This window comes from Alosa pseudoharengus, unplaced genomic scaffold (assembly GCF_046254945.1).
Source record: "Alosa pseudoharengus isolate Yale_2024_CS ecotype anadromous, Long Island Sound unplaced genomic scaffold, YU_APseudo_1.1 YU_APseudo_1.1_scf_19, whole genome shotgun sequence".
Classification (NCBI taxonomy): Eukaryota; Metazoa; Chordata; class Actinopteri; order Clupeiformes; family Clupeidae; genus Alosa; species Alosa pseudoharengus.
The window spans coordinates 25,997,404-26,012,838 of record NW_027468657.1 but is presented as its reverse complement, the minus strand read 5'-3'; the positions used below and the strand labels follow the sequence as shown (position 1 = coordinate 26,012,838).

At 40.0% G+C, this 15,435-nt stretch overlaps 1 protein-coding gene across 1 annotated transcript; it reads left to right on the top strand.

Moving 5' to 3' along the window:
• Positions 1-2,330: 2,330 nt before the first annotated feature.
• Positions 2,331-15,185, top strand: LOC143132534 (myosin heavy chain, fast skeletal muscle-like). Its single transcript, XM_076292108.1, has 38 exons — positions 2,331-2,534; positions 2,643-2,786; positions 2,873-3,029; positions 3,131-3,158; positions 3,289-3,406; positions 3,495-3,587; positions 3,928-3,991; positions 4,076-4,174; positions 4,255-4,358; positions 4,439-4,577; positions 5,745-5,863; positions 6,024-6,173; positions 6,268-6,438; positions 6,528-6,828; positions 7,630-7,700; positions 7,786-7,873; positions 7,963-8,080; positions 8,180-8,303; positions 8,408-8,544; positions 9,425-9,680; positions 9,795-10,037; positions 10,121-10,297; positions 10,386-10,531; positions 10,631-10,721; positions 10,804-11,193; positions 11,282-11,527; positions 11,618-11,814; positions 11,922-12,105; positions 12,558-12,723; positions 12,800-12,924; positions 13,014-13,322; positions 13,501-13,704; positions 13,815-13,940; positions 14,031-14,201; positions 14,287-14,391; positions 14,471-14,566; positions 14,880-15,011; positions 15,101-15,185. The coding sequence occupies exons 1-38, from the start codon at positions 2,331-2,333 to the stop codon at positions 15,119-15,121; spliced, it is 5,814 nt and encodes a 1,937-aa protein (XP_076148223.1). The 3' UTR covers positions 15,122-15,185.
• Positions 15,186-15,435: the final 250 nt, after the last annotated feature.

Below are 15,435 nucleotides of genomic sequence, written 5' to 3'. Positions count from 1 at the left end.
AAAGGGTAACAAGTACTGTATTTAAATAGTGTCAGAAGGTTAAAGAAGAATACAGAGGAAATTATTGCTTCACTTCTGATACCTACATTAAGCTTCAATTTCTTCACAGTGATGTCCATTTTGCACATTTGGTAGTGCAGTGTGTCCAGGCAGAGAGCGTACAAGAAATCTGTCACTGAACACCAGTAGTAAAACTGCTGTGCTCTTCACTTTTGGAATGTTGCCCTAAAATGCTGCTGCTTCACTCACTGCCAAAACAAAACTAGTGACACATGCTATGTATGCATGGTGGGCATAAATAGAATACAGAACATTAATAGGACATATTAATTACATTGGGAAACACGCTGATGGGATATGATGTCTCACAGGGGTAAATGGCAGATATTAACCATGAATGATGTCTACATGTATGTCATTGGTAATTGAGCTAAAGTAAACACCTGATAAGTATTTTTAGATAAATTGTTATGGCTGTATTGATTAAAAACATTACAATGTGGTGGGTCCACCAGACCCTTGAACATTGGCTGAGTAACAAAAACATTAGCACCTTACAAGGGTTAATATAAAAAATATATTAAAACCCCCATGATATCCAAGTTAAGTAACTAATCTGATCCTTCATTACAATATGACTATGTTAAAACAAACAGCCTGAATGAGATGTTTGATTGACATAATCATGTTTGATCTACGTTTCTAAAAAAGTAGCAAAACAACCAGACTCACAAAGTTAGCCAAACATGATTGGTGTCACCAACGTTTTGTTACAGGGAATAGGGAAACCTGCCAAAAAAGGTTGGGAACCCCTGACATAGACAAACAGACTCATGGGGCAGACAATGCACTTTAATTATGATTTATGATAACAATTGCATTTGATACTATGTTCATAGTGAAAACATATTCATAGACAACATTACTCAATGTGCCAATTCATTTAACTTCTTTTTGCAGTTTTGTTTTCTGCTCAGTTAAAAATAGTCACAGATTTGACCATAATGAGCATCTCCAGATATCAAATCCTAATGTATCTCCAGATATCAAATCGTAATGTATCCCATAAATTAATCAGTTGAAATACACAAAAAACTATTTCACAAAGTGATTAATAAAAAACAATTATTTAAATTTAATTATGGCCCCTTAATTTGAGGTAAACCATCTAGTCTGCTGTTGTATGTCTCAGTGAGGTTGAGGTGATGTTTAAATAGATTCAAACACACCTTGCCTTATTAGAGCTCTGCTTAGTTGACAGAATACAGCCAATATAAGGACCTGCAGGGAGGTCTGCAAAAGGTGGGGGTCCAGTGCACAGTAAGTCTTTCCTTGCTTTCACAGACAGGCAGATAGGATCTTAAGGAACTTAAGATTACTACATTAAATGTATTGATATACTAAAATACGTGTCTTTCTATGTATTTATCATTTTTAGATACTCATAACAACTGTGGAAATTTTATCTTCTTTTGGGAGGAAAAGGTAAGGCACATCTGATTTACAGTACATCTGATTTATCTGAACAGCTAAATGATTAAAACAAGATACTTGCATTCTAGTAAAGTAAATCTTTTGAGGGCATTTACTGATTATTGCTACAACACAGGTCTTATTTGTATAGAAATATTCAATCTATGCAGATTATGTCCAATATGCCTACACCATTAATTACCCAATGTCACTGGTTATGACTCTAAGGACTTCACAGGTCTTAAATGGAAGCTTAAACATCCCCACCCTCCACCATAAGGCGGGGATCACATCAGCCAGTGGCAAGCGGCAGCGGCAAACGTAACGCAACGCTCAGACCATAATAAGTTTTATCTTGTTCCTATGCAACACAAACGGTTTGTCAATTGAATATGCTTAAGTTGCGCTTTGAAAGCTGAACCAAGTTCAATGCTCAGCTAGTTCAGCGCTAGCGTTACGCCAGCTTTGCCACCGTTCCACGGCCGAAACATAGATAACAAAAGGAAACCTGCCGCTTGCCGCTGGTTAATGTGATCCCCGCCTAATTCATTGATATCTGGATATGTGTGTATATTCAATGTGTACGATGGGGATAAGATTACATTTCAGGACAATGATGCAGTACATAAATTGGTTCCATTATTATTTAGATATCAAAATACTGTGTTGTATTTGACTTTTTAATGCATTGCGCAGTTTGTGTCCCCTTTTGATAAGATCCCTACATGTTTTGTCCCCTAATGACTGTCAACCACTTTATTTACAGTACCGTATCTGTACATGTCTGATTGTGCAAAGCATTTTATGTTGAAACTGTCTGCTCTTCATGTTTATGATTAATGCAGTAACCAGCAACCATGGGGGACGGTGATATGGCCACGTATGGCAAAGCTGCCATCTACCTTCGTAAGCCCGAGAGGGAGAGACTTGAGGCCCAAACCAGGCCCTTTGATGCAAAGACTGCTTGCTTTGTGGTTGATAAAGAGGAGTTGTACGTCAAGGGTACAATTAAAAAGAAGGAAGGCGGCAAAGTCGTCGTTGAAACGGTTGAAACCAAGGAGGTACTTTAAGCAAGGCTGTTGAAACTGCTCTGATGTAAAAATGTCATTTTCACAGAAAGTTTCTTGAATACATCTCTTTGATAAAGCTGTTTTCTACATTGGTTTTAGGAAAAGACAGTGAAGGATGACGAAGTCTTCCCCTTGAATCCTCCCAAATATGACAAAATTGAGGACATGGCCATGATGACCCACCTCAATGAAGCGTCTGTCCTGTATAACCTCAAAGAGCGTTATGCAGCATGGATGATCTACGTAAGCCTTACACTTTTAAATAAATTAAGAAAATAAAATGAATTTGAAAAGCTGAGAAAACTATCTTCTTAATTTCTTCATTCTAGACCTACTCTGGACTTTTCTGTGTCACTGTGAACCCCTACAAGTGGCTCCCAGTATACGACCAAGAAGTGGTGGATGCCTACAGAGGCAAGAAGCGTGTGGAGGCCCCTCCCCACATCTTCTCTGTCTCTGACAACGCATTTCAGTTCATGCTCCAAGGTATGCTTTCAGTTTTAAATCCATCACTGAATAATACATTATATATTTGATTCATTTATGTAAAATGAACCATTCATGTCAATCTCTATTTTTCCCCACAGACAGAGAGAATCAGTCTGTCCTGATCACGTAAGTGTCCATGCAAAGTGTCCCTTAAAACGTTTTACATTATTAAAAGGCTAAATCATCTTCTATGTACTCTACTGGTACACTTTGTAATTATGATATAAAAAATTGCAATATCTTCTGTTTAATACAGCGGAGAATCTGGTGCTGGCAAGACTGTAAACACCAAGCGTGTCATCCAGTACTTTGCAACAATTGCAGTGGCTGGTGGGAAGAAAGATGCATCATCCGGCAGCAGTGGAATAATTAAGGTACAGGACCACTTGCATATTAATAGGCTAATATTCACATAGCAACACAGACATTAACTTCAATGACAATATATGTATTGACTTGCAGGGCTCTCTTGAAGACCAGATTATTGCCGCCAACCCATTGCTGGAGTCTTATGGTAATGCCAAGACAGTGAGGAATGACAACTCTTCACGTTTTGTAAGTTTAGTTTATCATCTAATCTCTTACATGTTTTTTGTTGTTTTGTTTTTAGATAGAATCAACTTTTTAGGGTTTTTGTCTTAACTCAAACTTATCATGCACTTTGTTTTATATCTATTAATATCTCTTTTTTAAAACATCCTCCAATGTCTACTTAAACCTCTACACTATCATCTTTTGCTTTTTTTATTAGTAAAGGCAGTATTTATTGTTACTCTTAGGTCTATTACTGAATGTATTTATTGAATACTTGAGTATTTTCCTCATGTATAACCTGCTTTGGTTAAAAGCATGAGCTAAATGAATACATGTTATGTCAAAATGTAATCTCAAACAGGGAAAATTCATCAGAATTCACTTTGCCACATCTGGAAAACTGGCTAGTGCTGATATTGAGACTTGTAAGTATAATTGTTCCAAGTAGAAATGTTCTTTTATTGCCTTAAATGTATCAATTGACAATACATCCTTCCCTGCGTAAAAAGACCTGCTGGAGAAGTCTAGAGTGACATTCCAGCTTCCTGATGAGAGAGGCTACCACATCTTCTTCCAGATGATGACCAACCACAAGCCTGAAATTATAGGTACGGTTTTTGGTTTTCACCAAACGTTCAATCAATAAATGTAATTCTGAATTTGTAAATTATTTTTTTAATCCCGACAGAAATGTCCCTCATCACATCCAACCCCTATGACTTCCCAATGTGCAGTCAGGGTCAGATCACTGTGGCGAGCATTAATGACAAAGAGGAGTTGGATGCCACAGATGTAAGTCTTCAAATAATGGGTTTTCCCCTCTTTAGTTTCTTGAAGATCAATTAAAATAATCAAATCATTTATCATTCTAGGATGCCATTGACATCCTGGGTTTCAATGGAGAGGAGAAAGTCACCATTTACAAGCTGACTGGTGCTGTGCTTCATCATGGCAACATGAAATTCAAGCAGAAGCAGCGCGAAGAGCAGGCTGAGCCTGATGGCACTGAGAGTAGGTTACAACACTCTACTGAATCAGTCAGTTCTAGTAATAACTACAAGGTACTCTTAGTTATTGAGATCATTTTTTTATGTTAAATTAAAGTTACGGAGTGTCTATTTACACCCCTGGTACGAATAGCCTTGGCCACACAGCTGAGCTATTCACACCTGTGACATAACAAAAAAAAGACGTTGCTCACGTGCACAAAAAACATGGAGGACATTCGTTTTTTCGTCAGCAGAAAGTGAAGAATTCTGAAAGGTTTCGGCACTAATATCTGTTCAGATTAAGTTTAAGATTGAAAAGTTGTGTTTTATTTTCATTCTCTTGGTTCAGTGAACACATACAACCATCAGTTTGTTAGTTAACAGAAATCTTCTGAATATGACGTTCAGGCCTATAAACTATAAGTTTACCCGCAATCACCATTTATATGTTGAAGAGGATAGTGCAGTGGTCACAGATGTGGGCTAACATGTGGGAGACCAGGGTTCGGTTCCCGTGTGATGCATTTTGGCAGAGTGAGTGTGCATGTGTATCAACCTCTCAGGAGAGAAGGCGCGCAATTTGAACGAGAAATCCGTTCTCAAACGGAAGTTTTGATTGCAATAATTAGCTAGTTCATGCACCAGGGTGTAAATAGCATACAGTACTATATACACCAAGGTACGAATAGCATCCACTTCTAACTATACATTAATGCAAACAGCATGCCTTATTCAGAGTGTCTATTACAGTACACAGCTGAGCTATTCACAGCCTGTTACGTAACAACAAAAAAACATGTTGCTTGTTTTTTTTAATTATTATTACATTGTGTGATCAATATGCCAGAATAAATCACAGGGGTGCAAATAGCATACACTGATATTTGTACCAGACGGGGTATTACTAGAACACATTGCTGTGTGCACCGGGGTACAAATAGTACGGTAAATTAATTTAAAGACAAACATTTACAAAACAATGGTCACTCAGATAGCTTTGTGAGACATATAGCCTTTAACCTAACACTATCTTGGAGAAACGTTTTGATCTAGGGAGAGGAGACTGAGGTGGACAAACTTGTTTCGTATGTTGTCCCAAATTTGTTTGGAGTGTGGAGTATGAAATTGGTCGCTATACATTTCACCAAAATGCTTCACCAAAATGCTTCACTGTTGCACATTTTTTTAGCTGCTGACAAAATCTGTTACCTCTTGGGCCTGAACTCCGCTGACATGCTGAAGGCTTTATGCTACCCAAGAGTGAAAGTCGGAAATGAGTATGTCACCAAGGGACAGACTGTGCCACAGGTATTATTTTAGTCACTAAAAAGTTCACTTAAGATGACAAACCATTTAGCAGTATTAGGACAGAATTACTATTAGTAAAATGACCTGCTTTTATCGTATAAGCATTTTACTTTTTGGTCTCAGAGCATAGGATGACCCCTGCTTAAATATTCTGTTTCAGGTCAACAACTCAGTTTCGGCCTTGTCCAAGTCCATCTATGAGAGGATGTTCTTGTGGATGGTCATTCGTATAAACCAGATGTTGGACACTAAACAGCCAAGGCAGTTCTATATCGGTGTGCTGGATATTGCTGGCTTTGAGATTTTTGATGTAAGCATAAGTTTACACCATTTTTCACTCACACCACAATGTAGAATAATTTCAGTAGGGAACATTCATATTACAAACTGTTTTTCAATCACAGTACAACAGCATGGAACAGCTATGCATCAACTTCACCAATGAGAAACTGCAACAGTTCTTCAACCACACCATGTTCGTTCTGGAGCAAGAGGAATACAAGAAAGATGGCATTGTATGGGATTTCATTGACTTCGGCATGGACTTAGCCGCTTGCATTGAGCTCATTGAGAAGGTCAGTTTTAATCAGTCAAATGAGCCAAGTGCTAGATTTGTATTGTTTTATAATAGCCACTTTTAAAACTAAGCTCATTTTTCCAACAGCCTATGGGAATCTTTGCCATCCTTGAAGAGGAGTGCATGTTCCCCAAGGCCTCTGACACCACTTTCAAGAACAAGCTGTATGACCAGCATCTTGGCAAAAATAAGGCCTTTGAGAAGCCCAAGCCTGCCAAAGGCAAGGCTGAGGCCCACTTCTCCCTGGTGCACTATGCCGGCACTGTGGACTACAATGTTACTGGGTGGCTGGACAAGAACAAGGATCCACTGAACGATTCTGTTATACAGCTGTACCAGAAGTCGGGAGTTAAACTCCTGCCTGTCCTGTACCCACCTGTTGTTGAGGGTAACAAAAAGTTATATAAAGTAAAAGCTAACACAGGAATAGAGGTCAACAGTCCCACCACTCCTCCGAGAGAGTTTAGTTTCCCATTCTCCAATTGACATCTGGAATAATCCATATATAAAAAGTTTTAAACCCTGACTTAGACTGACCAGCTATAATGTGGCTCATGTTGGGCAAAAAACGATCAAAAAACAAAAACAAAAGGCAAAGGTACAAGACTCTGTACATATTTACATTTCAGAGGGAAGGAACTATCCTCCCATAAGTCTTTTCGAACTGACACATTCGAACATTTGCAGCCTAACGATAGTTTAACATGCTTCTTTTTAACAGTTTTCATCAGACAGCCACACATCGGTTCTGACATTCTTAGTATCCATCTTGATTCCAGCAAGTAACAAGCTGACATGTGGCATAAACATTTCCATGGCAACAGTGATCTCTACCAATCAAAGGCTCTGCTTTTACAGGCTTTTACATGTTAGGATTTTGGGTAGTGTAGTACTTTTCTGTTAAATGGCAAATATTTGTTTTTTTTCAAAACAAGGTTGATGCCCCATGAAATGTTAATGTCTATATGAGCATGTACAATCGCTTAGACATGTCACTGCTGATTTTAAGTCTACCATGGACAGTTATGATTTTATGGCTTATACTCCAGTTGTCAATTGATAAGTTGTATTGAATTCTTTATTCCAGAATCAGCGGTGGGCGGGAATGTTGAGCTCTATATCCAGTCTATAAGCTTTCTGTGCATGTAAACTCAAGAGTCAAATTTTTCACTTGTTTGTATGTGAGCAGAGACTGGTGGCGCTAAGAAGGGTGGTAAGAAGAAGGGTGGCTCCATGCAAACAGTGTCATCACAGTTCAGGGTATGTATATTAAACAAATAACAAACACATCAATCATCCTAAAGAAAGGTGAGGGGATGTTTTAATAGCTTTGCTATCTCAACAGGAGAACTTGGGCAAACTGATGACCAACTTGAGGAGCACCCATCCACACTTTGTGCGTTGTCTGATTCCAAATGAAATTAAGAAACCAGGTGAAGGGCGTATGGTAGTCAATAAAGATGTGTGAATTATTTATGTTATTACATTGAGAATAGAAGATCTTATGACATGTATTTGACAGGTTATATGCAGAACTTCCTGGTCATCCACCAGCTCAGGTGCAATGGTGTGCTGGAGGGTATCAGAATCTGCAGAAAAGGTTTCCCAAGCAGAATCCTCTATGGTGACTTCAAGCAGAGGTGAACTGAGAAAGCCAATGAAGTATTACACTTATTCAATACTGCATTTATAGAGGAGAAAAGTAATGCTCTATATGGACATTTATTTATTCTGTCCAGATACAAAGTGCTAAATGCCAGTGTCATCCCCGACGGCCAGTTCATTGATAACAAGAAGGCTGCTGAGAAGCTCTTGGGATCCATTGATGTTGATCACACGCAATACATGTTTGGACACACAAAGGTAGATAGGTTTCATGCAATCTATTATCTGTATCTCATGAGTACAAACTAGAGCACAGCTTTTTCTGTGTCAGATAGATGCTTATATTTTCATTCATCCCTCAGGTGTTCTTCAAAGCTGGTCTGCTGGGTGACCTTGAGGAGATGCGAGATGAGAAACTGGCTTCCCTGGTCACAATGACTCAGGCTCTCTGCCGTGCATACCTGATGAGGAGGGAGTTTTCAAAGATGATGGAAAGGAGGTAAATTTGTATATCAAAGGAACTCAGAAGTCTAAAAGACTGCTATAGTATGAGTAGTAGGCCTATTAATTGTAAAGTGTGCCTCGTTATCCCTACATGAAATGTATTTCTCAAAAATATGTCTGAGAAGATCCCATTATACTTCCTACTAGGGATGTAACGATATTGTCAATTTCACAATATCACAATAACAAAAGTATCTCGATATCGTCATGGACATGTGATGGTATCAAACCATAGGTTTGGTATCAAGCAATAGGTCTTCTGGGAAAACTGTTTAGTTTCAGCTGCCATGGAGCAGAGTGAAGGGAAAATTAAAAATACAGAGACCATCATCCTATTCGTGCCTAATATCCTTTGTGCTTTGCTCGTCGGTTGCCTGTACAGATCTAGGCCTACAGCAAAAATGGTAGATGCCGGTGTTGGCGAGACAATGTAAAGCATGAATACAAGAGTTTCAAGTGTCAAGTGTTTCTCATGCTATTTTTTCATCTGCGCCTCCTCCGGTCTATATTTGATTAGACCTGTTATAAGAGTTGAGCTGATGACGGGATCTCTCCATTTTCATTATGTTATGAGAGTTTGAATTCACGGAGATGTTTTATGTATCAACCGAATGACTAAACTTATTTATGAATGAACCATTAGGCTACTTTCTGTCTAATGTAGGCTATTGGTGTCTTAGTTCATAGACAAACGGAGTCAGACTGAAACATAGCCAAAAAAAGGTAGAACTGTGAAGGAGATCGATGATCTGGTAGTAAATGATCATATACGATTCTGATATGGACGCATCCCTTCTTTCTACACAATTCATGTAATTATACAGTCATTCTACAACCTATATTTAAGGATACATTTCACCACCCTTCTTGTGTAGGGAGGCTGTCTACACCATCCAGTACAATATACGCTCATTCATGAATGTCAAGACCTGGCCATGGATGAAGGTTTACTACAAGATCAAGCCTTTGCTGAAAAGTGCTGAAACTGAGAAGGAGCTGGCCGACATGAAGGAGAACTTTGGGAAACTCAAAGAGGAGTGTGCAAAGGCAACAGCCAGGAAGAAGGAGCTAGAGGAGAAGATGGTGTCTCTGGTGCAAGAGAGGAATGACCTGGCGATGCAAGTATCATCTGTAAGTGTATATTGTACCATTTCAATATTCACAATCATACCACTACCCAGTCTCAGCATTGTGTTTTCAATACAAATGATATATTGTCATGCTCCCATCTTTAATTTACAATAGGGAAATGAGGGTCTCAATGATGCTGAGGAGAGGTGTGAGGGTCTTATCAAAAGTAAGATCCAGCTCGAGGCCAAGCTCAAAGAGACAACCGAGAGACTGGAGGATGAAGAGGAAATCAATGCTGAGCTGACTGCCAAGAAGAGGAAACTGGAGGATGAGTGCTCTGAGCTCAAGAAGGATATTGATGATCTGGAGCTGACCCTAGCCAAAGTGGAGAAGGAGAAACATGCCACCGAGAACAAGGTCTGGATTTATAAAGGGCCGATCAATGTAGTCTGTAGTATCTTATTTACACTGTTCACTGATGTAAAACTTTCTATGTGCAGGTCAAGAACCTAACTGAAGAGATGGCCTCTCAGGATGAGTCCATTGCTAAGCTGACAAAGGAGAAGAAAGCCCTCCAAGAGGCCCACCAGCAGACTCTTGATGATCTTCAAGCAGAGGAAGACAAAGTCAACACTCTGACCAAATCAAAGACTAAGCTTGAACAGCAAGTGGATGATGTAAGTACAAAAGAATCAACATTTGACAACTTCTCACACTGAAATTTGACCATTTACCACATACTCACCTCACACTTTAAATTGTCAGCTTGAGGGTTCCCTGGAGCAAGAAAAGAAGCTCCGTATGGACCTTGAGAGAACCAAGCGAAAGCTTGAGGGTGACCTGAAGCTGGCCCAGGAGACCATCATGGATCTGGAGAATGACAAGCAGCAATCAGAGGAGAAGATAAAGAAGTAAAGGCATTATTTATTATAAAATATCACTGTTCTATTCCCATGTATGCAGCCAACTTCAAAAATGATTCTTCCTTTCTTCAATCTTTTTTTAATCAGGAAGGACTTTGAAACAAGTCAACTTCTTAGTAAGATTGAAGATGAACAATCGCTTGGTGCTCAGCTACAGAAAAAGATCAAGGAGCTTCAGGTTTAATTATTCTCCACCAACTCAAACTCTGAGTGTTTTTGCAGTTTTCTGTTGTACTAACATAATATATTTTTTTCAATAGGCCCGCATTGAGGAACTAGAGGAAGAGATTGAGTCTGAGCGTGCAGCTCGTGCCAAGGTTGAGAAGCAGAGAGCTGATCTCTCCAGGGAACTTGAGGAGATCAGTGAAAGGCTTGAGGAGGCTGGTGGTGCCACTGCTGCTCAAATTGAGATGAACAAGAAGCGTGAGGCTGAGTTCCAGAAGCTGCGTCGTGACCTTGAAGAGTCCACCCTTCAACACGAAGCCACTGCGTCAGCTCTCCGTAAGAAGCAGGCAGACAGTGTGGCTGAGCTGGGAGAGCAGATTGACAACCTCCAACGTGTCAAGCAGAAGCTTGAGAAGGAGAAGAGTGAATACAAGATGGAAATTGATGATCTTGCCAGCAACATGGAGGCTGTTGCTAAAGCTAAGGTTGATGAGATGTTTACCCTCATGTTATCTTTTAAACAAACCAACTTACAATAAACTTTTTGCTACTAATGGGTATTTTCATAAACAGGGAAATCTGGAGAAGATGTGCCGCACCCTTGAGGACCAACTCAGTGAAATCAAGGCCAAGAGTGATGAGGCTGCCCGTCAGGTCAATGACCTCAGTGGTCAGAGAGCAAGACTTCAGACTGAAAATGGTGAGCTTGGCCGCCAGGTTGAGGAGAAAGATGCTCTTGTGTCTCAGCTGACCAGAAGCAAGCAGGCCTTCACTCAGCAAGTTGAGGAGCTGAAGAGACTGAATGAAGAGGAAGTCAAGGTACTGATATCTAAGCATGAAATTAAGAAATTGGATTACATCAGTCACATTTGGGGAAAAGCTTTCATAAACACCCCTACTTGTTAACAGGCCAAGAATGCCCTGGCTCATGCTGTTCAGTCGGCTCGCCACGACTGTGACCTTCTAAGGGAGCAGTTTGAGGAGGAGCAGGAAGCAAAGGCTGAGCTTCAACGTGGCATGTCCAAGGCCAACAGCGAGGTTGCTCAGTGGAGGACCAAGTACGAAACTGATGCCATCCAGCGCACTGAGGAGCTTGAGGAGTCCAAGTATGTGCTACAGATGCAAAAACAGTTTTGGATATGGATTTTGTTCACTAAAACGTTCTAAAAAATCATCATGTTTTCTGTCTTAAGTCTGATGCTTTTTCCTTTAGAAAAAAGCTTGCCCAGCGTCTCCAGGAGGCTGAGGAGCAAATTGAGGCTGTCAACTCAAAATGTGCCTCTCTAGATAAGACCAAGCAGAGACTCCAGGGTGAGGTTGAGGACCTCATGATTGATGTGGAGAGAGCCAATGGTCTAGCTGCCAACCTTGACAAGAAGCAAAGAAACTTTGACAAGGTAATACCTCCAACACATCATTCAGATGTGGAATGTAGGCAGGGATGTAGTGGAGGCTAAACGCAAGTACACAGTTTATCCACCTCTGAAATGTCAGAAATAGAGTTTATCCACCTCTTTTTAGAGTTTATCCACCTCTCAAAAGGGTTTATTCACCAATTTCAACTTTTAACATTCAAAAATCACACTTTATTATCCACATGCCCAATATGTACGCTCATCAACACTCTAGGAACCATTTAATACCACTGGCATTGTTATAAACATTGTACAATAACCTTCGCCATCATCAGACATGTTCTGAATACCTTTTTTTAAAATCTGACACCGCATGGCGTAGTCCACCTCACCGTGATCACAGATTTCATAGTTTACCCACCTCTTATTGTACCACTACATCCCTGAATGTAAGTGAATAAGTATAGCCTCACAACAACAACTCTTTCTAAAAGGTCCTGGCAGAATGGAAGCAAAAGTACGAGGAGGGTCAGGCCGAGTTGGAGGGTGCCCAGAAAGAGGCTCGTTCTCTCAGCACTGAGCTGTTCAAGATGAAGAACTCCTATGAGGAGTCTCTTGACCATCTTGAGACCCTGAAGAGGGAAAGCAAGAATTTGCAACGTGAGTCAAAAACAACCCAATACATATCCCACTCAAAAAATATTTTGTTTGCTTTAATATAACTGCATATTTGCAGAAGAGATTTCGGATCTGACTGAGCAGCTTGGTGAAACTGGAAAGAGCATCCATGAGCTGGAGAAGTCCAAGAAGACTGTAGAGACTGAAAAGACTGAGATCCAGACAGCCCTGGAAGAGGCTGAGGTAAAAAAATCAGGAGGGCTTTCCTACACAGTGAGAAACGGAAATTATGATGCTGTTTATATTTAAAAATTCTTGATTTTCTTGTTTAGGGAACTCTTGAGCATGAGGAGTCCAAGATTCTTCGTGTCCAACTTGAACTCAACCAGATCAAGGGTGAGGTTGACAGGAAGCTTGCAGAGAAGGATGAGGAGATGGAGCAGATCAAGAGGAATGCCCAGAGGATAGCCGACTCCATGCAGAGCACTCTGGACTCTGAGGTCAGGAGCAGAAATGATGCCCTGAGAATCAAGAAGAAGATGGAGGGAGACCTCAATGAGATGGAGATTCAGTTGAGCCATGCTAACCGCCAGGCTGCTGAGTCCCAGAAACAACTGAGAAATGTGCAGGGTCAACTCAAGGTCAGTTACGCAATAAAGCAGTACAAGGATCCTACCTTACCATAATTACTATTTGTTTAATAGTTCAACAATGTCCATAAATCAATATTACTGTACATTGATACTGTATATGATTTTGTCTGAACTCTCTCTTGGTAGTATAGCACATCTTAAGTCATTCCATATTTTTTTTTATTAGGATGCCCAACTGCACCTTGATGATGCTGTCAGAGGACAAGAAGATGGGAAGGAGCAGGTTGCCATGGTTGAGCGCAGGAACACCCTGATGTTGGCTGAGATTGAGGAGCTCAGAGTTGCTCTGGAGCAGACAGAGAGAGGCCGCAAAGTGGCTGAACAGGAGCTGGTTGATGCCAGTGAGCGTGTTGGCCTCCTGCACTCTCAGGTGGGGATATATTTTTCTTACCAAAAAAAAAAGTATTTTCAATTGTAACCGCAGTTCTTTCAAAATATTTTTCACCATATAACTTATTTTAAATTATTTCTTAACGTTAGAACACAAGTTTGCTTAACACCAAGAAGAAGCTTGAGGCAGACTTGGTTCAGATCCAAGGTGAGGTTGATGACATCGTCCAGGAGGCTAGGAATGCTGAGGACAAGGCCAAGAAAGCCATCACTGATGTAAGCAATGTTTTGCTTTGAACTAGTACTGTATGAGCTAAATACTGTATTTAGCTTGTGTGATTTAAAACACAATTTCCCATTATTCAGGCTGCCATGATGGCAGAGGAGCTGAAGAAAGAGCAGGACACCAGTTCTCATCTGGAGAGGATGAAGAAGAACCTGGAGGTCACTGTGAAGGATCTGCAGCACCGCCTGGATGAGGCTGAGAATCTGGCCATGAAGGGTGGCAAGAAACAACTCCAGAAACTGGAGTCCAGGGTAAGTGATTAAACTTGGGTGGGATATTCATAATGTAATAAATAAAATGAAGACATTGTGAAATGAAAATCTTGCTTATGTAAAGGTTCGTGAGCTGGAAAGTGAGGTTGAGAATGAACAACGACGTGGTGTTGATGCTGTCAAGGGAGTCCGCAAATACGAGAGGAGAGTGAAGGAGCTCACCTACCAGGTACAAAGTTTGTTTAACCACTATTGAACAGCATTTATCTTGAGGAGGACAATGATTGACAGATTGTTTTTCTTTTTAGACTGAGGAGGACAAGAAAAACGTCAACAGACTGCAAGACCTGGTTGACAAGCTGCAGCTGAAGGTCAAAGCCTACAAGAGGCAGGCTGAGGAAGCTGTAAGTTGTTTCTTGTGTTGCCTATATTGTCAAACGTATTGCCTTTCATATTAATAAAAATGATAGTCTAATTTGAAAACACTGTACCAAAAATAATAAAAGATAAACAACTTTTTGGTTCCTCCAAACACCATCATCGGTTGTAATTAATGCAACAGGATGAACACCAAAACATGTTGTATCTCTTAGTCCTTTCACTCCAGTGTTTTCAAATTGAACTTTTTTTAAAGAACTACTATCACCTGGACCCTAAATGAATCTTCATAGACACAAATAGAAGCCTCTGCACTCAAACATATATTCTCATTATTAGGAGGAGCAATCCAACTCCCACCTGTCTAAGTTCAGGAAGGTTCAGCATGAGCTGGAGGAGGCTGAGGAGCGTGCTGACATTGCTGAATCCCAGGTCAACAAGATGAGAGCAAAGAGCCGTGATTCTGGAAAGGTAAATCTAATTTGCCATATTTTAACATATTATAAGCCATCATATGTTAATACTCAATTTCATTTCATTCTTCAATTTCTCTTTCTCAGGGCAAGGAGGCTGCAGAGTAAATCCTGTGAAATCTTCTGACCAGTCACTCATTTGGATTAATATCCTGATTACTGTGGCCATTCTGTAACTCCTACATAATAAAAGTCTCTTCAAAATATGAGTATATTGTTTTTATTCAGAATCAGAATGAATTGTAATGACAATTTGTAACATGTTTCGACTTCAATATTTGCATTTAAAATCATTTTAAGATGTCCTGGTCTGTTGGCTAAAACAGACTTGTATGCCAATAATGAACACTGTGGTAACACTTTCTATGAAGGTCACTGTTATAATGAGTTATGCATACATTCATAACACCTTATAATGTGAT

What these genes read in the sequence shown, in the direction of transcription:
- LOC143132534 (XM_076292108.1), top strand. Translation starts at nt 2,331, where the DNA reads ATGGGGGACGGTGATATGGCCACGTATGGCAAAGCTGCCATCTACCTT. An exon ending in ATGCAGCATGGATGATCTAC is followed by an intron (nt 2,787 to 2,872) that starts GTAAGCCTTACA and finishes TCTTCATTCTAG; the next exon opens with ACCTACTCTGGACTTTTCTG. An exon ending in TTGGCCTCCTGCACTCTCAG is followed by an intron (nt 13,705 to 13,814) that starts GTGGGGATATAT and finishes TCTTAACGTTAG; the next exon opens with AACACAAGTTTGCTTAACAC.